This window comes from Taeniopygia guttata, chromosome 7, assembly GCF_048771995.1.
Source record: "Taeniopygia guttata chromosome 7, bTaeGut7.mat, whole genome shotgun sequence".
NCBI classification, from domain to species: Eukaryota; Metazoa; Chordata; class Aves; order Passeriformes; family Estrildidae; genus Taeniopygia; species Taeniopygia guttata.
Window position 1 is genome coordinate 37,943,633 of NC_133032.1, and position 25,791 is coordinate 37,969,423.

At 40.9% G+C, this 25,791-nt stretch overlaps 1 protein-coding gene across 34 annotated transcripts in view; it reads right to left on the bottom strand.

Annotated features, from left to right (window-relative positions):
• NEB (nebulin) overlaps positions 1-25,791 on the bottom strand; it is a 101,575-nt gene that overhangs the window by 15,800 nt on the left and 59,984 nt on the right. For 21 of the 34 annotated variants that reach the window (XM_072931763.1, XM_041717483.2, XM_072931768.1 and 18 more), the window contains 36 exons: positions 25,361-25,468; positions 24,738-24,842; positions 24,545-24,649; positions 23,437-23,535; positions 23,152-23,262; positions 22,892-22,996; positions 22,570-22,674; positions 22,209-22,313; positions 21,043-21,147; positions 20,649-20,753; positions 20,070-20,174; positions 19,752-19,856; positions 17,278-17,382; positions 15,652-15,756; positions 15,443-15,550; positions 14,113-14,217; positions 13,321-13,425; positions 13,096-13,200; positions 12,374-12,478; positions 12,176-12,286; positions 11,862-11,972; positions 11,313-11,414; positions 11,101-11,199; positions 10,514-10,612; positions 8,562-8,672; positions 8,325-8,429; positions 7,397-7,501; positions 6,166-6,270; positions 5,268-5,378; positions 4,688-4,798; positions 3,698-3,811; positions 3,471-3,575; positions 2,951-3,055; positions 2,734-2,838; positions 1,865-1,957; positions 744-836 (listed from right to left, as the gene is read on the bottom strand). In XM_072931763.1, the coding sequence (XP_072787864.1) occupies positions 744-836; positions 1,865-1,957; positions 2,734-2,838; positions 2,951-3,055; positions 3,471-3,575; positions 3,698-3,811; positions 4,688-4,798; positions 5,268-5,378; positions 6,166-6,270; positions 7,397-7,501; positions 8,325-8,429; positions 8,562-8,672; positions 10,514-10,612; positions 11,101-11,199; positions 11,313-11,414; positions 11,862-11,972; positions 12,176-12,286; positions 12,374-12,478; positions 13,096-13,200; positions 13,321-13,425; positions 14,113-14,217; positions 15,443-15,550; positions 15,652-15,756; positions 17,278-17,382; positions 19,752-19,856; positions 20,070-20,174; positions 20,649-20,753; positions 21,043-21,147; positions 22,209-22,313; positions 22,570-22,674; positions 22,892-22,996; positions 23,152-23,262; positions 23,437-23,535; positions 24,545-24,649; positions 24,738-24,842; positions 25,361-25,468 (3,786 nt within the window). Of the gene's footprint in view, positions 1-743; positions 837-1,864; positions 1,958-2,733; positions 2,839-2,950; positions 3,056-3,470; positions 3,576-3,697; positions 3,812-4,687; positions 4,799-5,267; positions 5,379-6,165; positions 6,271-7,396; positions 7,502-8,324; positions 8,430-8,561; positions 8,673-10,513; positions 10,613-11,100; positions 11,200-11,312; positions 11,415-11,861; positions 11,973-12,175; positions 12,287-12,373; positions 12,479-13,095; positions 13,201-13,320; positions 13,426-14,112; positions 14,218-15,442; positions 15,551-15,651; positions 15,757-17,277; positions 17,383-17,959; positions 18,065-19,751; positions 19,857-20,069; positions 20,175-20,648; positions 20,754-21,042; positions 21,148-22,208; positions 22,314-22,569; positions 22,675-22,891; positions 22,997-23,151; positions 23,263-23,436; positions 23,536-24,544; positions 24,650-24,737; positions 24,843-25,360; positions 25,469-25,791 lie in introns of all 34 variants that reach the window. The other 13 variants (XM_041717490.2, XM_072931769.1, XM_041717470.2 and 10 more) reach the window with 8 other exon arrangements.

Here is a 25,791-nt window from a genome sequence, read left to right on the forward strand (position 1 = left end):
TCCTGGCTCTGTGTTCAGAAAAGGCCAGGGAAGAAACACAGGCAGCGACTGATGGGGATAATTCCTGTGAAACTCAGGTATTCCAATTTCCTGCTGCTGGCCACGGGGACCTGGGAGAGCTGGAGCTTTCCCAAGAGGAAAAGGCTCTGGAGAGGGCAGGGAGCAGGGAATTCGTGGGCTGATGTGCTGGGAACAGGGACATTCCAGGAACAGGGACATTCCCAAGGAACAGAGAATTCCCAAGTTGATGTGCTGGGAACAGGGACATTCAGGGAACAGGGACATTCCCAAGTTGATGTGCTGGGAACAGGGACATTCCAGGAACAGGGACATTCCCGAGCTGGTGTGCTGGGAACAGGGATATTCAGGGAACAGGGACATCCAGGAACATGGACAGCCCAGGAACAGGGACATCCCAGGGAATAGAGAATTCCCAAGCTGATGTGCAGGGAACAGGGACATTTCAGGAACAAGGACATTCCTGAGCTGATGTCCAAGGAACAGGCACATCAATTCCCAAGTTGATATGCTGGGAACAGGAATATCCCAGGAACAGGGACATTCCCAAGCTGATGTGCTGGGAATAGGGACATTCCAGGAGCAGGGACATCCCAGGAACAGGGACATTCAGGAACAGGGACATTCCCGAGCTGATGTGCTGGGAATAGGGACGTTCCAGGAGCAGGGACATCCCAGGAACAGGGACATCCAGGGAACAGGGACACCCAGGGAAAGGACATTACCGAGCTGATGTGCTTCTGGGTCTCCTTGACGCGCTTCACCTCGGGCAGGTCGGGAATGGGAGTCCCTTTGCCAATGCTCTCCTTGTACTTCACCTGCAAAGGAACAGGAATTAGGGAAAAGGATCCACAGGAAAGATTTCACAGGTTCACAAAGAGCTTTATCCTCATCTCTGGAGAGGGGAAGTTTAAAGGACTTTTCCACCTTCCCCTGGCCTTCCCAAGGGATCCATGGCAAGGCTGTTGAGTCACTGGGAATGGCACTGAAAGGGTTTTATAAAACCAGAAAATTCCTTTAAACCTGACACTACTTGGCCTTTCCACCAACCAAAGGAGAATTTGGGATGTGTAAGGATCCCTCCTCCTTAACAAAGGTGAGAATCATCGCACAACGTTTCAGCAGCGACGGTGCCATTACATTTCTGCTTTGCTAACAACAAAAAAAGCCTTTCACGAGAACATTTTAAACATTTTTAACATATTCTGCATGAACAAACTGGCTGCAGTGTTAGTGCATGACACTAAATGACACCACCATTCAAAAAAAGCATGGAGGAGGTTTAGGAGCTTTGAAATAAAATTAATAGGTAAAATAGAGTGCTGTGACCTTTTAGACAACATCCAAGTTTGCCAGGACAAAACAAACCAAAATAATTCACCACCAGAAAATTCAGTCTGAGCAGAGTAAAACAGATTTTCCTGGGAGATGGTCCCACCCTGGAACTGATGATTGTAGAATCTTCATCCTGTGGGATACTCAAAATTCAGCTCATCCTAAAGCTGAGCTACAGGGTTGGAATAGATGTTTTCAGCACATCCTTTCCCACCTAAATATTTCTTTTTTTCTGTCCAAACTATATCTGGGATGAGATCAAATTGACAGCAAGAGCTTTTGTGGTTTAGAAATGGGTTGTGAGTAAGAAATAGAATGTTAATCATTAGAGAGGTTACTGTTAAAGTAACAAGGATGGAAAAAAACTTCCAGAAAGTCACCCTTGACTGGGTGGGTTATTGCCAAACCACTGTTAGCAAGATGTAAAGAAAAGAAAAAGAGACAAAAAAAATATTATTTCAAGTTGAATTAGCAGCAGTAGAGTGAGAATTAAAAATCAATCCTTGTGTACCGAGCTGATATTATCCTGGGTTCGTTTAACTCTCTGCATCTCTGGGGTCTTTTCAATTGTGGTTCCAGTTCCAATGTCTTCTTTATACAAAATCTTAACGTTTAGAATGAAGACAACAAGGTTAAGCATCCAAAACACAACATTCTTGCTCCCAGACACTGAATTTGGACACAATGGAGCAGCTGAAAGCCCAGAGGATCCACTCTGGTCACTGACTCTCTGAAGGTGTCCAAAGTGAGCACCATTAGGGGGGAAAAAGAGCTGATTTTTTATATTTAATGTTTTTTAAGTGGGAGATAATTTATTCAATAAATCAAAATATCAAATATATTTCAGTAGAATATTGCTGGGCTAGTGGAAGGAGTCCCTGCCCGTGGCAGGATGGAAGAAGATGAGCTTTAGGTCCCTTCCACCCATTCCATAATTCCATAATCAAAACATTCGTGGGCTAATTTTAGGATTGAAGATCATTATTTGCTCTTATTTGATTTATACAAATATTTTCCACTTTGTACTTTGCAAATGGTGCTGGAGGCAAAATGCCACAGGAGACTTGATGGCAACAGGAACTGGGCAACAACTCAGGCACACAGAGCAGGAGGGGCAGCAGGACAGGGAGGGACTGGCATGGGAACAGCACAAAGGAAAGGGACAATAATTATATTCATTTAATGAGGGATTGTCGAGCTCTGTCACAGCTATACCTGTGAAAGAGGGCAATCACCCCACAAAAACAGCAGGAAAAACACTTTATAAAGCCCAGCTAAATTTACTGTGCCTGTAGGAGAAGCACCAAAAAAATTTAATTTTATTAAAGATTTTAAACTGTATTTTTTTGGGCTGAGGAGTGAAGACAGAGGTGACCATACCGAGCTGAAATTCTTCTGGTTTTCCTTCACCCTCAGGATTTCTGGGGTGTCCTGAACCACTGTGACTTTTCCTTTACTGTTCTGTAGGTCTGACTGATACTGAAGCTGTGAAAAGGGAAAATGGGAAATCTTAACTCTATGCTGTACAAATTCCCTCACAGTTTTCTTCAAAAATGAGAAAAATATGGGGTTTTTAATTTTTTTTTTCTGGACTTACCATGCTAAAGTTCTTCTGATTCTCTCGGACCCTCTGCATTTCTGGTGTGTCAGCCACAGGCACGTAGTAGGGCATGTTCTTCTCTGCATCTTCCTTGTATTTTTTCTGATGGAAAACCCCAAATGGATTAAAATAGAAAACACAAAAGCAGCAAGAAACAAACTGGAGTTACTGATTGTTGACTAGTGCCCATCTTTGTGGAGATGTGAGTTCTTCTCTGTCTGATAGAAACTGAGATTATGCCTCTGTGCAAGATTTATTTTAGACAGCAGGTTATTGAGGAGTAGAGAATTAAGAAGAATCTGCTTAAAGAAGAATTAGCTTTGCAAAGCAAGAGAAATTATTGTGTCACTTGACAGAGCAGTAAAATTAATTTGATTATTGCCGTAGAATTCCAGAACTCTGGAAAGATTTGTTCCCTGGTGCCTCCTGTAGGTTGTGAGAGGTGGTTATTTGTGTGTTTAATTAGTATTTCCTGGAGTTCCCACATGAGCAGGATTAATTGCTTCACTCAAGATACCTGGCTGGAAAGGTTCTTGACCTGCTGGGCATGAATAATCTCTGGAGTATCAACAACACTGGTGTAGTTGGCTTTCTCCATTTCTGCCAATTGTTTGTATTTGATCTGTCGGGCAAAGCTCACGTTTAGGGGCCTCGGTCATCTCTGCACCACAGCTCCTGCTGGGTTTACCCAGAAAAATGGGAATTTTCCTTTCCAAGGGCTCGGGGAGGCGGGGTGCCACAGACCTGGCTGGCGATGTCGGTGGCGTTCCTGGCCCGCACGAAATCCGGCGTCTCCAGCGCCAGCTCGGTCAGGCCCTTCCCGCGGATCTCCTGCTCCAGGGCCCTCTTGTACTCCTTCTGCAGGGGTGTGGGAAAGGGGCTCAGAGTCACAGCCACACACCAGAACAGGGCCCATCCCAAACAGGAACAGTGACAATCCCAAATCAGGAATACAAACAATCCGAACCAGGAACAGGGCCCATCCCAACCAGGAACAGGGCCCATCCCAAACCAGGAACAGTGACAATCCCAAATCAGGAATGCCACCAATCCCAACCAGGAACAGAGCCCATCCCAACCAGGAACAGTGACAATCCCAACCAGGAACAGTGCCCATCCCAAACAGGAACTGTGCCCATCCCAACCAGGAACAGTGACAATCCCAAATGGGGATGGTGACAATCCCAACCAGGAACAGAGCCCATCCCAAAACAGGAACAGTGCACATCCCAAACCAGGAATATCTCTAATATCAACTCATAATTATGCATGCAAATTATATAATTTCAGATTGTTTCAGTTTGTGCTTCATGACTTAAGCCTTGGTGTGGTGCCTTGATTAATTAATTAGTGAGTCCCTTGAGTGACTGTTGATCCCAGCTCCTGTTTCCCATCTGAATTCCTGACAGTGACTGTGCACCCAGGAAAGAGCTCCCTTAAAAGTTCACTTTGATCCTAATTCCCTCTTCCATGTTCCTCCCTGCCCTCTACTCAAGAGTTTGCAGAGAATTATGGAGTTCACACCAGTCAAAGGGCTGGGATGGATGGGAGGGAGACTGGGAAAGAATTCCTGGCTGGGCTGGAATTCCCAGAGCAGCTGTGGCTACCCCTGGCAGTGTCCCAGGCCAGAGTGGACACTGGGGCTTGGAGCAGCCTGGGATGGTGCAAGGTGTCCCTCCCAGGGCAGTTGGACATTCCATGCACTCAGGCATTTCCCAAGCAGCTCTCCCATACCTCATTCAGTATCTGAGTGGCATTCTTGGCTCTCAGCATTTCTGGAGTCTCCTCCAAGGCTGTCAGTCCTTTCCCTTTGACTCCTTCCTCCAGATCCTTCCTGTACTCTTTCTGCAGGAGAAGGAAAAACACTGCAAAGCCAGACTAAAGGGAGTTCTACACTCTATCAACTTTGTTGTAAAAAAAAAAAAAAAAATTAAAGAGAATGAGAGAAAAAAAGAGTTCCAAAAGCTCCAAAAGAAAAGAAAAAAAAAAAAGAAAGAAAATTTGGAAAACGAGAAAGAATATTGTAGAAAGTTATGGAAGGACTACTCCAACAAAAGATAGGGATTACTGTGGAAGATAAATTGCCAAGGCACACACATATGGACCAGTTAGGCTGAGGGAAGTCAGAGAGGGGCAGCACATGGGAATACGGTTAAAGGAGAAAGAAGAAATGTCCATGGCAAATTAGGTGGTAGCACAAAATGGATGTAAACATGCTCAGTGTGGCTGGGTGGGCAGGAGAGTGGGGAAGAAGAAGTGGCAGTGCTGGAGGTGCTGCAGGAGGCAGAGGAAGGAAGCCCAGAGGAGCTGGTACCTCGCTCGCTATTTTGGTGGCGTATTTGACATGTAAGAGGGATGGTGTGACCTCCAGGCCAGTGAGGTTCCTGCCCTTCATGGACTCTTCAAAGTCCTTCTTATATTCTTTCTAATGAGAGCAAGAAGAAGAAGAAGAAGAAGAAGGAAAAAAAAAAAAAAAGGCAAATATTTATTACAATATTTTCATTATGTGCAAAGCTGGGAGGGTATCGATGTCATTGGGTACAGTTGATGCTAAATGGGCTCCTAAATCCTGTTCCCACTAAAACTTCTGAAGCAGATCATTGCTTTCTATGGAAATAGGACCTGATCCTGCCTTTATTTTTTATTTTTCTATTCATTTATCTATGCAGAGAAAGCATTAAAAGGTACCACAGGATTAATGACCTAACACTGCTGCTTTGCAGCCTCCATCTGGGCCAGAAGAGGAATAAACTTCAAATAAACACAGAAAAAAACTGCACAAGAAAAGAAAATTAAAATTACAGGTCAGGGGAGAATCGCTGACAGCAGAGACACGCAGGGAATAAAAGATTTTTCTCAAAAATTGAGTTTTGAGGTGGAAAAAAAAGAAGTAGAGCACTTTCTGTGTTCTGTGATAATGCACAAACCCTCTGCTGTGTTGTAAAAGTGAAATAAATTTTGTACCAGATTTCTTACTCAAAGACTTATTTAAGCTTCATTAAAAAAAAAAAATACAGATAAACTCATTTCATGACATGAAAGTGTCATGAATGTTCAATGCAGCTTTTAACAACCACCATAAAGAAATATTAAATTTCTATAATTTTTCAGTTAGCGTGCACAAGGTGCAAGCAGAATTGCCTGTTAAATCTTTATGTTTAATAGAAAAAAAGGAATTTTAAAGCTTTTCAGTCTATCAGTATTGGTTTTACCTCACTCTGCATGAGCTGAGACTCCTTTGCAGTCAGGTATGTGGGAGTTTCAAAGTCCAACATGGGCTTTCCTTTTTCCTTCTCATACTTTTCTCTGTATTTCACCTGAAAAGAAAAGACAGAAAGTCACCCTCCCAAATAACCAAAGACCTAATTAATTGACTAGTATGTGCCTACTATCAACCGTTCTGGGATAAAAATTGAATGGCTAATGCAGTTTGCCTTCCTGAAATCTCTAGTATTGACCAGCAAATGTAAAATTTGGTGTCCAGGAAGTAAAATGTCCATGAAGATGATTCCTGTTTCAAGTTCTATTCTCCAGATTTTCAGAGTGCTCAATGAGGGGGTGTTGTGGCCAAGTCAGAGCCTGATCCCAAACTGGAGCAACAAGGACTGACTTAAAAATTAATTACAGCTTCACTAACAACAGCCTGATTAACAACCATTTCCTTACGGCCCTTGGCTGTGGGACCTTTTTGCCTTTCCATGCCTTGAACATCCCTGGAAGTGCCCAAGGCCAGGCTGGAGCAGCCTGGGATGGTGAGAGGTGTCCCTGTCCAGGGCAGGGGTGGGTCAGGATAATCCTAAATGTCCCCAAACCCTTCTGGAATTCTGTGCCAAGCACCAGAACAATCAGCTGTGCCCCTTGGTGTTCTTGCAGTAATTCCTCTCTTGCTTTAAAGCCAATAAATACTGGGAACAGAGAGGATCAGAGACCAAATCGGACTGTGAACTTCTCTGGAGTGATCCCCTGTTTTATTCCAGAGGGAAAATCTCTAGGCGTGTTGATAGTTTTGGTTAAAGCCATTTTGGATGCAGGAGAGGACAGCAGAGCTTTCCTTTGGATTGTGGAATGGATGAAGCAGTTGGAAATCACTGTCAGCAACAACCATAATTCCTTCAGCTCCCAGATTCTGTGATTCCCAGGTCCTTTCTTCTCCAGAGAGAAATCTCCCTGATAAATGTATTATCCTGTGTAAAAGGATCCATGTACAACAGAGCTGAGCAACAGGATTGGCTCTGGAATGAAGGGAGATTTTATCTGTGTATTTGATGTGTTCTGCACCTGGAAATGTGCAGGTTCTGCTCCCTGGATCCTTCCCCAGGGGTGCAGTGCTGGTGGGACAGAGAGGCACAGGGAATGTCCCAGCCTGGAGGATTCACTGGGAGGATTTTGATGGAATTTGGTGCTCAGTGATTTGGGATGAGGACAAACACACGTCCAACTTACGTGGCTCTGGAGCTCTGAGGCCTCCCTGAGATGAACCTGTTCAAGATTATCTGGCACCACATGGTAGTGACCCTTACTCTTCTCATATTGCTTCTTGTACTGGTACTGAAGGGAAGGTGTCAAAAATCATCTCAATCAAAAAAAAAAATACCTCAGCAAATTTACTTCTTAGGTCCAATCAAAGCAACACTTCAACGGAATGTCAGAGAGAAATTAGAAATGCAAGAAGTAAAACAAAACCCAAGAAGTTTAGAATTGATTTTGGAGGTTAAAGATGTGAGGGAATAGTTATTTTTTTATGGTCATTTGAATTACAACAAAGGTTTTGTCCAAACCAGGATTAAAAGAAGAAAAAGAAAGAGAAGAGAGAAAAAACACAGTGGGTAATGAAAAGGCTGTACCAGGCAATAAAGGTTTTGCGTTTTCTCATTATCAATTATTCTGTTAGGCATAATTATGTGGATTTACAATAGGGGAGAGTTAAACAAACATGAAGTAAAAAAAAAACAGATAAAAATTAAAAAATTAAATATAGTAATCAACAAAGAAAAAAGGAAACAATAAAAAATATATTTGTTAGTGTGGTGCAATCAGTTAAAAATGGGATCAAGAACCAATCCAGTAAAAATTATCAGAGGATTTAAAACAGGAGCATTTCTGCAGTCAGTTAAAATGGGATCAAGAACCAGCCCAGTAAAAATGCTCAGTGTTTACAATATTAGCAGTGCTGCAGGAGATGAGGATTTCCCTTCCCGGGGCACGAGCGCGGGCACCGCCGGTTAAGGAGGCACCGCTGGGAAGCAGAGGAAGAGATCACTACCAGGTGATGCCCATGGAGGTGCCCAGGGAGCAGCTGTTACAGGAGGAGTTAGCAGGGAATTCCCAGGGAATTCCCACCCTGGGAGCTGTGGGATCACCCCGAGCTTACAGCGCTGGCGAGCTGGCTGGTGCTCAGCACGTGGTTCATGAGCAGCGACTCCTTCATGTCCGTGACGGGCTTGTGCAGCTTCTTCAGGTCTGCCTTGTACTTCACCTGCAGGGAATGAGGGTCACACCCGTCAGGAGAGGGGTTCAGCCTGGCCTGGGGGAGGTTCCAACCACACAAAGGAGGGATTTGGGAAAGCAGGATGGGATCTCCTCCCCGGAAAAGCCAAAGCGAACGTACCTCGCTGGCCATGTTGTGCGCGTCCTTCAGGGTCTTGTAGATTTTGGCCTCCTTCAAATCATATTTTGGCTTTTTGCCCAACTCTTTGGCAAAGTTCTCCTTGTATTTCACCTAAACAGAGAACAACCAGGTGTCACAGCTGCTCTGCAGGAATCATTCTGCAGAGGGGCCCTGTTCTGGGACAAGAAGGGAAGTGCAGGAACTTGAAGGTGTCCACTGGAAAAAAAGATTATTTCAAAAATGACCTGACATGGAAAGAAAAATCTAAATCTGTCTGACATTTACAAGATACCACTTGTAATTTTGCATCCAGTGCAAAGGTCACACCTCCTCATTGTAAAAATAAAAGAGCCAAGAGAATTGTGTTGCCAAAATTCTGACCCTTGGAGGTGAAGAGTTTTTCCCTTGATGGGAACAGTCCACTGATTTAAGATGTTTCACAAAGACAAACAGAGACAGGAATAACAGGAGTAAAATACAAGAATATTATATATTATATATCATTAATATATAATATATAAAATATAATAATGTAAGAGTATATGGAAGAGTAATAAGAAGAAATTTTTATACACTTCTTGGAGAAATAAGAGCTTTCAAGATTTTAGAGCACTGAAGGTGTCAATGCATCAAATACTTTTCTACCCGTTGTTATGCACACAGTGTGTTCTGTCTGGATTAAAGGAGGACATTAATCACAACCAGAGCAGTGACACGATTAATTACTAATGATAAATAATTAATTAGATATTACAGGAGTTTTAGTAACACTCCCAAACCACATCAGCTTCAGCCAGGTCAAACACAGCAATGTGAGCCATCAGAATCCAGCAGATCCAGCCTGGAAGCACAGGGATATTGATAGGAATGAGAGTTTTTTAAACCCAAAAGGAGAATTGCTGGGAGATCAATGCAAAACTAAAAGCAAGCAAGCCAGACAGACAAAACGTCACTAAACACTCAACTGGATAAACAAAGTGGACATGATGCTTTACAAAGTTTATGAGAAGAGATGTCCAAGAGATAAAACAGCTGTTAAAGATGATGCCAATCATTCTTTGCTCCCTCACCGCCCCTCCAGCAGCTCATTTTCCCTCAGAACCAAAATTATGGCAGCAAAGAATGTTTGAAAGACCAAGAGCGGAAAAAGAATGGAAAACCAGGATCTCATCACTGAAGTGGAACAAACAGAACTTCTTCTCTTTCTTGTAGATCACTTTGGAATCCTTGGTTCTCCTGAAGAGATCTTTGGTTTTCCTGCAGACACCGTGGTGGACATTCCAACATCCAAACGTGGCAGCAGACCCAGACAGACATGGAAAAAACAAAATCCCTTTTTTTTAGCTTGGAAATACATGTGTAAAACTGAAATGGCACAGATCTGTCTGCTGCCACTTCCAAATGGGCAACCCAGGCTCTGGTTTGATATTTCCCAAAGGTTTTGACATGGAAGAAGTCTAAGAAAAAAATGAACCCTCACACCAGTACAGGCTGCACTTCTCAGTGGGACTGATTCAGTCACAGCCTGCTCTTCCATTGGAAATTCCAGCCAATAAAATAGTTTAATTGAAGTTTAAATGAAGTTTTAATAGAAGTTTGAAGAGTTTAAATTAAGTTCTGGTGACTGTTCCCTGAAAATTACCAGCACCATTTTTCAGGTTGGTCACACACATATATTTACACATATATTTCCCTGTGTTTGTTTTTTTTTTTTTTTTTTTTTGACAATAACAGCTCAAATTTTAGATTTTTGGGTGAAAAAGGCGAGTTTTCACATTCTGTTAGTGCACTGAAACCTTCAACAAAACAACCTGGAAGCTCCAAAACCATCATGAAGGGCAGAACGACATTTAAAGCTTCACATGGTGCTGCAGAATTCCAAGATAATTATGCCAGCAAGAGACAAATGCACAACAATGGCATTAAATGGCAGTTAATTAAAATTCTCTTACATGACTACTTAGCATATTTGCTTTCTTAAAGGTTCTCATCCAGGGGGTGTCATAGGAAGCAGCTCCGTGGCCTCTCATGTGTTGTTTGAGGTACTCTGCCTACAACCAGCAGCAGGAAAGCAAGGTCAGAAAGGCAAAAAAACCCAGAATTCAAACACAAAGAAGTGAGAAAGAACCAAGAGGGACTGAGGTCCTGGCACAAGATTCTTTTAAAGATATAAAGAAAAAAGAAAGTGGCTGAAAGAAACCAAGTGTCCGTTCAAAGAATGGAAAACAAGAGTCAGGTAAAGGCTGGTTCCTTACCAAGAACCCAAAAGAGCTAAAAAAGAACAGGGCAAACACTTCAGCATTTATGTCACAGCATCATCTTAAGAAGTTTTATATATCCATTAATAACTGTATCAAAGTTTAACAAAGAAATACTTAATATTTGTAATTAATTTTTACTTCCCCACATTCTCTTCCTTTCCCTTCCTCCTAATTTGGAAATAATTTCAGTTATAATAATGACATCACTCTGTAAAATAATTTTACATCTCATTTCTCTCCCTGCTTTGAGTTTCACCAAGGTTTCACCTTGCCCTTACCTGGCTGGTCAGTTTGGACACCTCCTTGGCCAGCTCAATGTCTGGACGTCCCAGCATGGTCACACCCACACCTGCTGCTCCACGCTTCTTATATTCAATCTAACCAAAGAAATAAATCCTTTAGGAGTGAGGAAACCTCTTTTGATTATTCTACTGGATTTTGTCATTAAATTAAGGTTAAAGGATTATACAGAAGGCTTAAAGCCACTCACATTGCTGATTAACTTGGCAGCCTGAGTTGCTTTCTTAATGTCTGGTCGATCTGCTATAGGTGTGTAGTGGAGTTTGGATTTGGCATCTTTCTTGTATTCAATCTAATCCATGGAAGAAGACAGAGGAAAGAAAATTAATGAGAAAATTTATTCATTGGGAATACACCAATAAGGACACAGCAATGTTGCTGAGAAAGCTCATGGGTTTGTTTTGGAAATCAATTCACAAGGCATGAATCAGGAAATCTGGTTTTGCAAGTTGCCTACAGTTGAAGAAATAAATATGGGAAATTTTGTCTGTATTTGAAAGGATGAAAAAATTATTAGACGTGATTTTCACCAGATCACTTGAAATCTTACAATGGGATTTAAATACAAATCCTTTATTTCAGCTCAATTTTATATTTGCAAATATTTGTACATTTATCTTTTGAAATTACACCTGAATATGGAGGCTAGGAGGAAATTCAGAAATCCATAAACTTGGGGTTTTCCAGCTGAATTTGCTTACATAACCAACTAAATTAATGGGAAAAGAGGCAAACTTACTGTGCTCTGGTTTTTAGCAACTTCCATGGCATGTTTCACCTCAGGAGGCTCCAGCATGACAGAATAATTGGATTTGCCTTTCTCCTTCACAAACTTCTTCTTGTAGTTTGTCTGTCAAGAAGAACAAGGGCCACATGTGAGTTTTTAACGTCACACGGAGGAAAACGCTGCAGAAACTTGGAAATAAGCTCCTCAAAACTGCTGTAGGTGGACAAAGAGGAGCCACCTCACCCCCAAAATGTGCTGGCTGCAGCTTTTGGAGTTGGGATTAGAAAAGCTCAGCTTTGGAGAAGATGAGCTGAGTCTGAGCTCACCTCGCTGACGTTCTTGGTCACCTCCTTGACGTGGACAGTGTCCCTGGTCTCGGGCAGGGTGGTGAAGGAGCCATGGGGCAGCTGCTTCTTGCTCTGCTCTTTGTACTTGTTCTGCCAGCACAGGGGAACACCAGGTCAAACCCAGCAGTCCAGGATGGAATTCAGTTCAGTTAAATCAAGAATAAATGAATGTTTTACCTCAGACACCAGAGAGCTGACATTCTTAGCCAGCAGGATCTGAGGAGTGTCTGGAACAACATGGTAGGTCCCACGGGCTTTGTTGTGCTTCTCTTTGTATTTTATCTAGCAGGAAGGGAAGATATCAATTTAAACAATGTGCATCTGTCAGAATAAAAAATAATCAGTACAGCTGTGTTTGCTTGTGAGTGCAAAATTTTGCAGAAAATCTGTATTTTGATATTTTACAGCGTAATCCATACATTCTTATGGCTCTCACTTGGATTTTTTTTAGTATACTGAATATTAACATACTGTTAGCAATTATTAAAGATATTCTGAGTTATTATTAAAGGTATTTTGTGCTATTTTCTCCAGACACTTCTATTTCAGTATCAGGAATGCAGAGATGCACCTGGGTGTAAGGTCTAGGGGTGCTCAGGCAATGTTAACTTTGAATATTAATTTAATCCATGAATTAGGCCAGTGTTTTCTACAAGACCAAATTTATTCAGTCAATTTGTTAATTAAATAAATCAAATAATGATTTATTTCATTAACAAATTAATTAAATTAAAAATTAAAAACTTTTAGAGACTGAGAGAGTCTCTCTCAGACTGAGAGACTGAGAACAACTGCCCAAAGCTTTGTTGCTAATCCAATTATACTCGCAATAGAAGAGTTAAGTAGTGAGTAAAGTGGTAGTAGAGAACTTGCAGAGGAAAGATGAGTTCAGTGCTTACATCACTGGCCAGGATGGCATTATTGAGGGCCAACACTGTGTTTTTATCATCTGTGACAGAGAGTTTGCACCCCTTGAGGAATTCCCGGTCCAGTTTGTATTCATACTGCAGGAAGGAAAAATAAAAGATAAAGTAAGAGAGTCTCTGATCTTCTCCAATTTAAAAAAAAAATCTGAATAGGAGAGATGGGGAAATGGAATATTCAGTGTATTTTGATTTTCTTACATCACTCTGCTGCAGAGAGGACTTGGCTGCTTGGACGAAGTCAGGCCTGTCAGCAATCAGGTGCCAGTGGGCTTTGGCTGCTTCATATTTCTTCTTATAATCCAGCTGTGTCCAGGGAAAAACAAACAGGAAGAGTTGGTGGGAAACTGGTACTTTGCACACAACATACAGAGGCCAATTCTCTTTTGGCCTGTGAGAAGAGATAAGAAAATGGATCTACACCAGATTAGAGCTTTACTCTGGATCAGGCAGAGCCCAGCCACTGCAGGTTGCCACTGCTGGGTGGAGAAAGGGATAGGAAGGTGGAGAAAGGGAGATGAAGGTGGAGAAAGGGATAGGAAGGTGGAGAAAGGGATAGGAAGGACTGAAATGATGTCCTGACTTTGGAGAAGGGGAGAGCTTTCAGATCCTTCCTACTGAAATGGGTGCTGGGCACCAATAACAGAAACCACAGGAACGTTTTCCAAGAAGCTTTGCCTCCAAGAGCATCATCCCATGGAATTCCTGGGGCAGATGTGTCTCTGCCAGGAAAACAGGGGACAACTGGAAGGCCAGAATGTGTGACACACAAGAACCTCAAGGACAACTCACCAGAGCAAGCACTTCAGTATGAAATAAATTAAAACACATTTTCTTCCAGCAGCATAAGGAGTAGAAGCAACGCCCAAAAAATTCAGTGGAATTTAATTTCTTGTGGAATAATTTCTTGTGGAAATAATTCCTTGTGGCTTCCACTACCAGTTCCCAGCACCCTCCAGAATAAAATTAAGCCATGAGCAGGACAGAACTCACATTGCTGTTCAGTTTGTAGGCGTGCCTGGGAGTTTTGATGTGAACTGAATCTGCCACGACATTGCAGCGAGATTTGCTCCTCTCATACATTTCTTTGTATTTCAGCTGAAGAAAGACAAAGATGTAAAAATGTTTGCAAAGATCAGATCAGCATCAACAAGAAAAGCATTCAAATATTGAAAAACTTCATTAAAATTGCTCTAGTCTGGATAAAATCTTAATAGGAGAAAATGACTGGAGGTGGCACTCAGGGCTCTGGGCTGGTGCTGGGGGGGGTGTTGGGCACAGGTTGAATTTGATGGATTTGAGGGCTTTTCCAACCTAAATAATTCTGGGATTCCATGAAAAATAAATTCTGTTGATACAACTTGATATCAAGCACCTGCTTGAAGGAGGGTCCTCTCCAGCAGCACTTCTCTTTATAAAGAAAACGAGGCAGTTTTAACTCACCACAAGGCACAGACTAAGATTAATAAAATCTATTCACAACCAGTAATTCTGAATATTTCTAGATTTTTGCAGCCAAAAGAAATATTTTCTGATAGTTACACTAACTGAAAACTCCTACAGAGAATCTCAGCACTCAGTTTGGAGCTTAAAAAAGTCCTTCAATTCACATCTCTGTCTCTCAATGATCCTCTTTAGTATCTGCATAAAAACTATTGATTCCTCCTGGAATAAATTAAATTTAAAAAAAATATTTTTCCTCCTGGAGTTACTAATCCTGTAGAAACCCATGGAGCATCTGGATGAGATTCAGGCTACTTATTCTGACAGTACTACATTGAGTTTCAGAAGTTTCAGTATCCTCATTTATGGATACCTAAGGAACAACTAAAAAAAGGACAGAGAGAAAAGATAGGAGAAGGAATTAGGAGCAGGAGTCCTAAATTCTATCTTATTTTCTCTTTCCTTCTTACTTTTCTATTGCTCCAGAATCAAAATATATTTGTTTTAGATCAGAATATTTACCTTACATATTCACAGTATCCATATAAGAAATTAATAAACACAGCAATACATGAAATATTTTATTCAAGCCTCAAAAAAAAAATTAGTTACTAGAGGAAGAAAAAACAGAAAAAAACCTCTCCAAATTAATTCAGATTTGGAGACCACTTCCAGGTCATGGCTTTTATTTCTAGTGAGGGGTGGTTTGTCCCAGAAAAAAAATGTTCCAAGCACTGAATGCAGATAGAGTTTTACAGGCCAATATGGTCTAAGAAGGTGATGATTTTCACTGACAGCATTAGACAGGAGTCACAAACATTGGCTACCAAGTTAAAAAGTGGATTTGGGGTGTTTTTGGTGCCACAGAGGTTCCACTCACGTCACTGATCCTGTCCTTGACCTTGCGCACGTGCAGCAGCATCGGCGTGTCCTGGATGGTGGTGTAGCCCTTGGGCTTGGCTTTGTTGTACTCCAGCTTGTAAATAATCTGAAGGGACAAATTGGGGCTGGGGTTATTTCTGGGAATCCTTGGTGTCAGCTGGGAATTCCCTGGGGGTGATTGTCCCATTCCAAAGGGTCCACACTTACGTCACTGATCTGCTTGTTGACCTTTGTGGTCCGTAAATACTCTGGAGTATCCAGAACTGTGGTGTATTTGTCTTTCTTCTTCTCATAGTCCTTCTTGTACTGAATCTGGAGATGGGGAAAGGCTCTAAGTTAATCACACAGAGCAGGGCAAAACCTCTCCCAGAGGTGGGATTATATCCATGGGTTAAATTGCAAAACCCTCCCACAAAGCCAAGGAAAGCAGAACATGCACCATGAGCTGAATTGCAAACCCCTTCCTTGCCCAGGAGGCTGCCTGTTTGTTTGTCTGACTCATTTTATGGTTATTTCAAACAAAAATCTCCAGGACTGAGCCAAAAAAAAATCAATCCTTGCAGAGCAGAGACTTTTAAATTTCATGATGGACAAAATCTCATTTTTAAATATTCATATCCAGTTGAAATTTGGACTTGGTGATCTTGGAGGTCTTTTCCAACCTGTGAAGATTCTGTGATCAGAGTGAAGGGAAATGTAAATCATCTCACACAACAGGAGACAAAAATATTATCAAATATATCCCAATGCCAGGATATTTTCAAGGCTTTGGCAGCAGGATTTGTGCCTTGGTAATGATTTTCTTAAGGATCAGCTTGCCCTGCTCAGGTTTCTAAAGCTTTTTTCACAGAGTTCACCAAGTGAGAACAGTTTCACCAAGGATGGAAAGTCATTGTAGACAGCCTCAAGGCAGCTGGAAAAGGTTAGAATGCATTTTTTAAAAAATAATTTTCATGCTCTACCATTTATCAGAAAACAAACCCATGCATTTGAAATGGGATTGCAACACACAAAATATGAAAAATGATAAACAAATAATCAGTGATAACATGGAGTGAACTCAGGAGGACATGCAGGTCAGACACTTCTTTTTTTAAATTCAAACATACTCAAAGTTACCTGCAAGGAGTTTTTAGTGAAAGAATATAAATCCGCAGAAAAAAATGGAAAAAAAAATGTCTGAAAGACCTTCAGTAATTTGTTACTGAAGAATGTCACTATTGGCACAGGCAATAACAAATTCCAATTCCCTCTGACAGAACTGTTTCCAGTCTATAATTTATATTCCAATTCAGGATGAGGAATGATTTTTCCCCTGCAAAGGGTGAGCTGACTGCCAGCAACTGTGATTTCAGAGCAGAAATAACTGTTCTGTGTCTGACACCATTCTGGGCACAGTGGGAGATAAATGTTGGAATCTCCCTGGCAAATCCATCCTGTCCTTCCTCAATTAAGGAACTGGGGTTATCAAAGGTGGCCAGGTCAAGAAATGGTGTCAGAATGAGAACTGGGTTAGGAAATACCAGGTAGAGCTAACATCCAATATCTGAAATGTATAGAAAATTGCTTTTTTATACAAATATGTGGAATTCATACCAAGTGTTTATAATGAAAGGAGATATGGAGACAAGCCCAGCCTGAGCAGAGCAATGTCCAAGAGACAGCAAATATTGTTTCAGATATTCTGTTTTGTTTTACCACAGCCAGCATGAAGCACATGGAGGAAGCTTTGGGGTCTGAAGTCCATGGATATAGAGGGAGCAGTAAATATGCCAAGTCCAAGCAGCTACAGTGGGATTGAAGGTGTCCTAGAGCAGCAGCTCTGCAGATTACCTGGCTCCACAGGTATGTGTTGTAGAGTGCTGTCAGCATGTCTGGCCTCAGAATTTCATTGCATCCGTGCTGCAGGAGCATCTTGGCAAAGGATTTATAGCTTTTCTGTCCATGCAAATGGCAACCAAGGACAAGAGAGACCCATGAACAACATGAACAACATGAACAATGACACGGCTCTAGATCCCAGGCACTTGGAGAGTGGAGAGATTTAGGCAAGGTGCTGCATGTAGTCATCCACATGTGCATACAATTCACATCTGGATATTTAACACTGCCAAAGGTAAATATTAACAAACTTTCCTGCTCTCAGTTTAAGGAAGTTATGAGTTTTTGGGGGGAGATGAGAGTAAATTAGAGATTAAGGCAAATACGTCCCCTTATTGCTTTATCTAGAAATGAGTAAGATTTGAAAAGAGAGGTAATAAAAGAATAAATGCTTGATTCTGCATTTTTTAAAACCTCTCCAGTGGCTTCAGGAAGGATGGGATTCCTGATGTCCATTGATGCACAGTAATGGAAGTACATACAGGACAGATGGACAGAGCAGCTCACACAAAAAGTGTCTCCTTTTTGGGTGGCAGGATGGAGATGGAGTGAAGAGTGAAGAAACATCACAAAAACCACAGGGCTGTGACACTGCTGGGCGTGAGGGTGGCACCCAGAGGTGCCCCCACAGTACCTGACTGCTCAGGGTGCTGCCCCACTTGGCCAGCAGGTTCCTGGGGTCATCCACAATAACGCTGTACCTAGCTTTGAGCTTCTCATAGGCTGCTTTGTATAATTTCTGCTCAGAATAGCACAATACAGCGTAACAAGAGAGGGTTAAGATACAGAGAGATCACTGGTATAGCCTCTGTACAGGCTGGGGTTGAAGGTCATGTCCAAAAGAGAAAAATACATTAAGAATAAAAAAAAAAACAAAAAAAAAAAACCAAAAAAAACCCCAAACAAATTAATTTTAAAAAATCCCCAAACCCTCAAAAAACAATAAAAAATCCCCAAACAAAATACCCCGAATAAATTTTTTTAAAAAACCAAAAAAATCAGAACAAAAAAAACCCAAACAAAAACCCAGAAAAAACCCAACAAAAAAATTTTAAAAAATAATTTAAAAAACCCAACAAAAAACCCCAAACAAGAAATACCACAAAAAACCTGAAAAGAACCCAAAAAACAAAACCAAAAAAATCCCAAAAATAAACAAACAGAAACCAAAAAATTCCAACCAAAAAAAGAACTGAAACAAAAAACCCCCCAAAACAAAACAAAAAACTAAAACAAAACAACAAATCAAAATAAAACAACAAAAAAAAAAGAAGAGGAAGAATATTTCCACATCATAAATGCATTTCTACATTGCCTCTGGAAGGCCTACAGCTTAAGGATGTCTCTATTCCACCCCTTCAATAAGCAATTTTATGACTGAATTTCTCCATGAAAAGAAACTGCAGAAGCAACTCTGTGTTGGAGATTCCTGAGTTGAGTCCAAAGAGAACACAGTGAGATGTTATTAAAATAAATCACTTATATAACAAAAGATATTTAAGCAAGTATTTCAATCTATAGAGCGCCCAGGGATAAAATTTGATGTGTTTATGTTTCTGATATTAATTTATTTCTTTATTTGCTCTGTGAACAATAGTAAAGACTGAACAACCTTCATAAAAATTCAGGTATTTGTTGTGAAACAGCTTTTCTTACCTAGAGCAGGTAATACAGTAATAAAGTTACTGACAGGTAATGATATGATACAATGGCTGGTGAAAAAGGATGAAATATAAGATATAAATATCTAAATATCTGCTTCTTTACTGAAAAGCATCAGATTTTGATGTGCTGTTCCAACTCCAAGCTGATGGGAATCACCCTGAACGTGGTGTTTTCCATGGAATCTGTCCTGAGGTGTAAAGCACTTATCCTACAAACTCCAGGAGAGATTTGAATTCTAAACCCAGGGGTGTTCATTAATTATTAGGTTGTGTCAATTGTTTCTCTAGCACTACAGGAGGAAAATAAGAAAAAGCTGAGTTGTGGAATGGAAAAATTCCAGGCAAAGTCACTGAAATTAAAGGAGCTGTGGAAACTTCAGACAAAACTGTCTTCCTAAAACCAATAAAGATTTTATCAATGTTTTAGGAAAGCAATTGGAATTCTGTCCACACCTTTTTGAGATGGAAACCAACCCTCAGGGTCACTGTACCAGAAGCATTATTTAAGTCAGCAAAGGAAAAGTTCCTTTGCCATGAAAAATTAATGAACAGGGGTGGGGATTTCACTTTCTAGACTCTGCAAACTTGTTCTGTCCTAATACTCAGAGAAAAAAAAAACAAACCCTTGTCTTTCATGACTTTAGTATGATCTTAAAGCATCTTTAAGCCTGATTTTAAGGAAATTAAGGAAGTTTTACTTCAACTCTGTATTTACTCAGAGACCAACTCCTTAAGGCTGAGCCTACAGAAATCCTTACTTACCCCATCCATCAGCTGAGTTGCATATTTAAAATGTTCATTGATTGGAGAGTCAGCCACGTACTTGAACTTGGACTTGGTCTTCTCAAAATTCTCCTTGTACTTACACTGCAGCCAAAGAAAATTAAATACACAAAACCCAGCCCATGTTAGTCCAAAGAAGAGTAAAGCAATGAAAATGTGATTTTAGAGAGAAATTGTGGGGGGGAAATGGTGGAATTATTGCATTTGTGAGTTAACTTTTCTACCAACAACAAATTATTGTAAATGGACAGCAAATGTCCAAAAAAATTCTGCAACAATTCAGGGTGTGTCACTCACCCCACTGTAGAGCACTTTATTCTGCTCTGCCAGGACAAAACTTGGAGTATCCCACACATAGCAACCAGTGCCTTTGAGCCATTCCAGATCTTCTTTGTATTTAACCTTTAGAAAAGAAGAAAAAAGATTCAATTTTAAGCAGATAATCCGTGCTGAAATAAACCTCAGCACCAGGTGTGGTAAAGAGAGTTACATCTATTATAAAATAAATTATTTTCTCCTATTTTTGTGATGAACTCAGTTTATTCACACACACAATCTATCACTGGCTGCTGCAGTTCCTGTGTGAATTAAAAATATTGTACAGGTAAGGGGTTATTGTGTATGTACAGAATTGTACAATTAAAGGTTGTCACAGGGCTAAACAAATCTAAGCAAATACAACTGAAATTAATTTAAATTGTCTGCTAATTTGACAAGGGTGGGTGTGCTGCAGTTTTAGCCATCAGATTGTGTCAGTTCCCAGGGCAAATTGTAAATGACTGAAAAACTTCAGCTGCTTTCCCTTTGTTGGGAAGGGATGTTTGGGCTCATTTGGAGAGCACTTTGACCTTTCACTGGGGGCCATGCAGGACTCACATCACTGATGGCATCCGTGACCAGGCGGTGGTGGAAGTGCTCGGGCCGGTCTGGGATGGATCTCCAGATTCCCAGCTGGCTCATGTAATTCTCCTTATACTTCACCTACAGAGACAGTTGAAGAATTAAGTAAAACAATCAAAGAGAACATTCCAGACAACACAAAAGTTCTTTCCCCCCCCCTCCCCGAAACAGCAGACCTAAAAAAGTAGAAATAAGATGAACTTGTAACACCAACAGCAATCAATATTCCAGAGAAAGAGAGAAATCAACACTGATAATACTGATTTTTTTCCTAATTATTTGACATAATGAAATGGAACAAAAGGCTAAGTGGCCTATTTGAGGTTATTGAGTGTCAAACACTAATTAGGAATGAAGATGCTTTACATACACTGCTGATGTCATCAGTGACTTTCCTGTGGTACACAATGTCCAGAGCATCCTTCACGGTGTGGTATTTGCCCTTGGTGTTCTCAAAGGTTTCTTTGTAGCGCAGCTGGGAGGAAAAAAAAAAGCCACAAAAGAAGGGATTAATGTGCCAGGAGCTGTTCCAGTTAAATTTCTCACTTCTCAGGAATGATACCCAGGGATATGTTGCTGTCTGATTCCCCAAGCCCTGAAGAATTTTAGGAGGCTGCAGTTGCCTACAACCAGTTGTAATTTCACTGAGACTTGTGGTGAAAATTACAGAGAATTTCACCCAATTCCCTTTCAGACTGAGGAAAAAACATCCCTGCATCACAGGAGTGCTCTCTAAAACAGCACAGGGACCACTTCTGGCAGAAAAATCTTCCCTGCCCTCCTCTAGAAGAAAGCAGGAAGATCATCCCAGAGGAGAAGTTCTCACGTGCAGAAGAGCTGGGATGCTCCTTGGCAGTATTTAAGAATCACTCTGAGAGAAGTAAGACTAAATAAGCTCTAGAACACAGCACTGGCCCTGCACATATCCTTTCACATCCTGCTGCTTCTGAAATATATGGAAAAGCTCTCACAAATGAGCATTTTTAAATTGCCTTAAATCACAAATAACTATTCCACGCTTGAAAAAATCAATTTCACCTTAACAACCTCCTGTGCAGCAGCTCTGGTAATTTTTCTCTCTAATCTACTTCTGAATTTGAAAAATGAACACATTCCCAGTGACAGGGCAGTTTACTTCTAACACAAAACTGAGATGGAAAAGCTGATAAAAGTTATTTTATCCTGGCCCCAGCATCAATCACTTCACTCCAGTCTGCTCTATTTGGAGACTTGATGAGTAAGCAAATTATTTTAATTCTGTTTTTACTTTGCTGTATGGCCACACTTCAGTGCAATGGGAAATAAAAACGAATTCTAAAAATTGGAAGAGAAAAAAAAGGCATTGCAGTAGAATCAAATCAAAACTTAATAATGTTCCTAATTTCAAATGGAAATGGACATGTAAATAAGGAGATTTCCCTGATGGGGGGCACTGAGATATTCTGTACTTTGCATGCTTGCTCCCCACAGCCTTTTCCTATTCTTTTCATGCAGAATGCAAGGAAAGGCAGCAGGGGGTGTTCCTGGAGTACTCACATCACTGGCATTCAGGTAGGCTCTCTTGGCTCTGATCAGCACTGGAGTGTCAGGGATAGGGGTGTATTTGTGCTTCATCTTCTCATACTGGTTTTTGTACTTTTTCTAAGAGAGGCAGCAAGAAGGAAAAGTCATCATTGCAATACTAGAAGCATTTGCCATTCTGCAAAAAAGCTAAAGCACATTTTCAGAGTGTTTTATTTCACCAGAACTTACAAAGGAAATGTGGAATTTATGTATAAGAGAGTGAAAAATAAATGAAGGCTAAACAGATTTGAGCCTTGAAATTATCACTAAAATTAGAAATAAAATTTCTGAAGAGTTCAGCACAGTGGCAGCAAATTAGAAAAGAAGATTTTACCTCACTGATCATGTCCTTGACAGTCCTGGCATGTGCAAAGGCCTGAGTCTGACCATCAGCATGATGGTGGGGTCTCTCCTTTGTGGCAAGCTCCACGTACAAGTACTGCAGCAAGAAGAAAATAATCAAGAAAAAGCCACACTTCTACTAAATTCTACCTTATGTCTCTGAAAAGCAGCTGTAAATTCACAATACAAACATAACCACCAGTTTCTAGGAATCCTACATTGCTTGGAAAAGGCCTGGAATGCTTCTGCTGTACTTTAACAATATATTAAGAAGGACCCATTGATTGATTTTTATATCAGCACAATTTCTTCACCTGGCTCTGTATTTTTTGTCCTGTCTTGGCTCTTATGAGGTCAGGTGTATCAAGGATGGAAGTGTATTTTGTCTTCAGCTCATTGCCTGCAGCTCTGTAAACCAGCTGGAAAAAGACAGATCCAGGAATTATTTCTTCTGCTATTGTTTAGAAGCTGCACAGTCACAGCTTTGCAATTATAACATCTCATCTAGTCCAGTAAAAATTACAGGGAGGGGTTAATTACAGCTGCACAATTGTGCAGAAATAACAGAATTTACCTCACTCAGATGGGTTTTTAGTTCCTGCACTGCTCTGTACTCAGGAGTATCCAACACCACCTGGATTTTAGGCCACATTTTCTTGGCAGTACTTGTGTAGACATAATTGGACTGGGAAGGAAAAGCAGTGTTAATAAAGGAAATTTTACAGTGCTCTGAAACAACGAATTGGCTGCACAGCACAAAATTCTCTCATTCTTTGCTCATTTTAATCTGTTTCACTTCCTGCATGCACAGAAATAAATCCACTGTTGTCACACTCAATTCTCAGGGGAAAAATCTTACCCAGAGCTTGCGGAGCTCACGGGCACGGACCATGTCAGGGGTGTCATACAGGAAGCAACCCAAGCCCTTCAGCCACCTCAGGTCCTCTTTGTATTTATTCTGTGAGAGAAATTAAAATCAACAGTTGACTTTTGGGATCATTTCAATCTCCAGTCCTTAAATGCAGTGATGTCAAAATTCAAAATGCCCCTCAGACATTTTTGGAGGTTCCAGGTCCAGGTCAGAAGCATTTGAGACCCTGGCAGGCAGCTGGAAACAGCTGTGATTTTGGGTTTGAGCCATGGAACGATTTACCAACCTTGCAGGAAGAACAAGAAGGCACAAAAGTTTAGACATTATAGTAGAAGCAGTCACAAAGTAAAGGGAAGAATTTTTGAGTGCTGTACAAGGGGGTTTTGGTTTTGTACATGGGGGTCAGAAGTTTTAAGATGGAGGGATTTGGGCCGGTCCTGTTCCTCCTCTTTCTCCTTCCTCACCTCCATGTTCTTGGTGATGTTGGCACTCACAGATTGGTTTAGAGTAGAAAGGCACCATTTAATATAGGTAATAGGCATTGGGGAAAAACTGTAAACATGTAACACGTAATGTACCATATAAAAGATAGAAAAGCACCATTTAATATAGGTAATAGGCATTGGGGAAAAACTGTAACCATGTAACACGTAATGTACCATATAAAAGATAGAAAAGCACCATTTAATATAGGTAATAGGCATTGGGGAAAAACTGTAACCATGTAACACGTAATGTACCATATGAAAGACAGCAGCAGCCCTGGGCGGGGGGAATAATAACACAGACAGAGAGGATGTCAGGGTGTGTGTGTGCCTCTGCCTGAACTGCTGAGCAAACCACAGCAGCTCCAGGAGAAAATCTTTTAGATAACTTGCGATAAAGTGCCTTGAGATTGAACAATAAGAGACTGCTGAGCCTTTCTTTGGAAGCACGGGTTGGAGGAGAGACTTTTCCACCACACGGAGCCACCCCTGACCGAGGGTGAGCTCCAGCACAGTGAGAAAGTATTTTTTTGTTACAGAACAGAAAGGAAGTGAGAGAAACCCAGCCCCACTGCCAGCAGAGAGGTTTTGACCTCACTGCAGCTGCTTACATCACTGGTGATGTCCCCAACGTAGCGACAGTGCAGCACTTCAGGGGTGTAGGGCAGGGAGATCAGGTGGCCCTGCATCTTGAAGAAATCTGACTTGTAGATCAGCTGGAAAACAAGGAACAAAAAGCATTTCAGCTGTTTGCTCAGGGGATAATCTCACTTTCTTCAGTTGCTTTGTTAGGAAGGCACCTACATCACTGACAGCCTCCTGGGTGGCTCTGACTTGGCGGAGTTCAGGCGTGTCAGGGGTAGTGTGAATCTTGTCCTTGTTCTTGTGGTAGGTTGCCCTGTACAGCCTCTGTCACAAGAGACAACATTCTGCATTTTAACACAGCTCAAAACCTTGAAATGGCAAAGAAGTTCAGCACAGCGCACGCACTTCTTACACAAATTATTGTTTTCTACCCAGGCAAAGATTTTCCATTAATTGTTTTCAATAAATTCTGGAAATCTCAGACTGCAATCCTAAAAATATGTAAATACATCTATTTAATTATCATGCTATTAAAGCAAATGATCAAAGAAGTGAGTAAAGATATATAAAACCCAAAACTACTGTGACCCAATTTTATACAGATAAAATAATTTCTATTCAACTTTAATCACAGCTAATAAAATCAGGCTGCAGTTTTCTATTACAGTAACAGTTGCAGCCTGGATCAATGATCCCTCACCATTCTTGATGGATACTTCTCTAAATAATGAAAAAAAACTCAAAGAAGAGGGATCCTACAACTCAGCAGTCAATATACTCTCATTATACATATCTTGGGCACTGCAAATACAATTGAAAGCAAATACATATATTTACTTTACCTCGTTAATGACTTGATTGACCTTCCTCACATTTTCAAAGCCAACATCTTTAGGTCCCAGAGTGTAGCCCTTGGCTTTCATGTGTTCATAGGCTTCTTTATATTTCAGCTGTAAGAAGTGCAAAAGCCCACAGAAACTAAATTAGATTATGATTCTGGCTACACTGCAGCTCTGACAACAATTTATGCTGTATAAAGAGACAGATTTTTAGAGATAAAACAAGTCAGATGTAGCTGTATCAGAGTTAAATACACCACACATCATAATTACTTCTCCCTTTAGCATAAGGCCCAAAATTAGTAATATAATACTTTTTTTTTTCCATCTAGTAAGGTATTTGCATAATGCTAAGGAAATTTCTATTTTGATAGTAAAGGCCCAAGCTGAGACTCCCTTATCTGGGGCTGCTGATCATTGCCATGGTGTAGAAG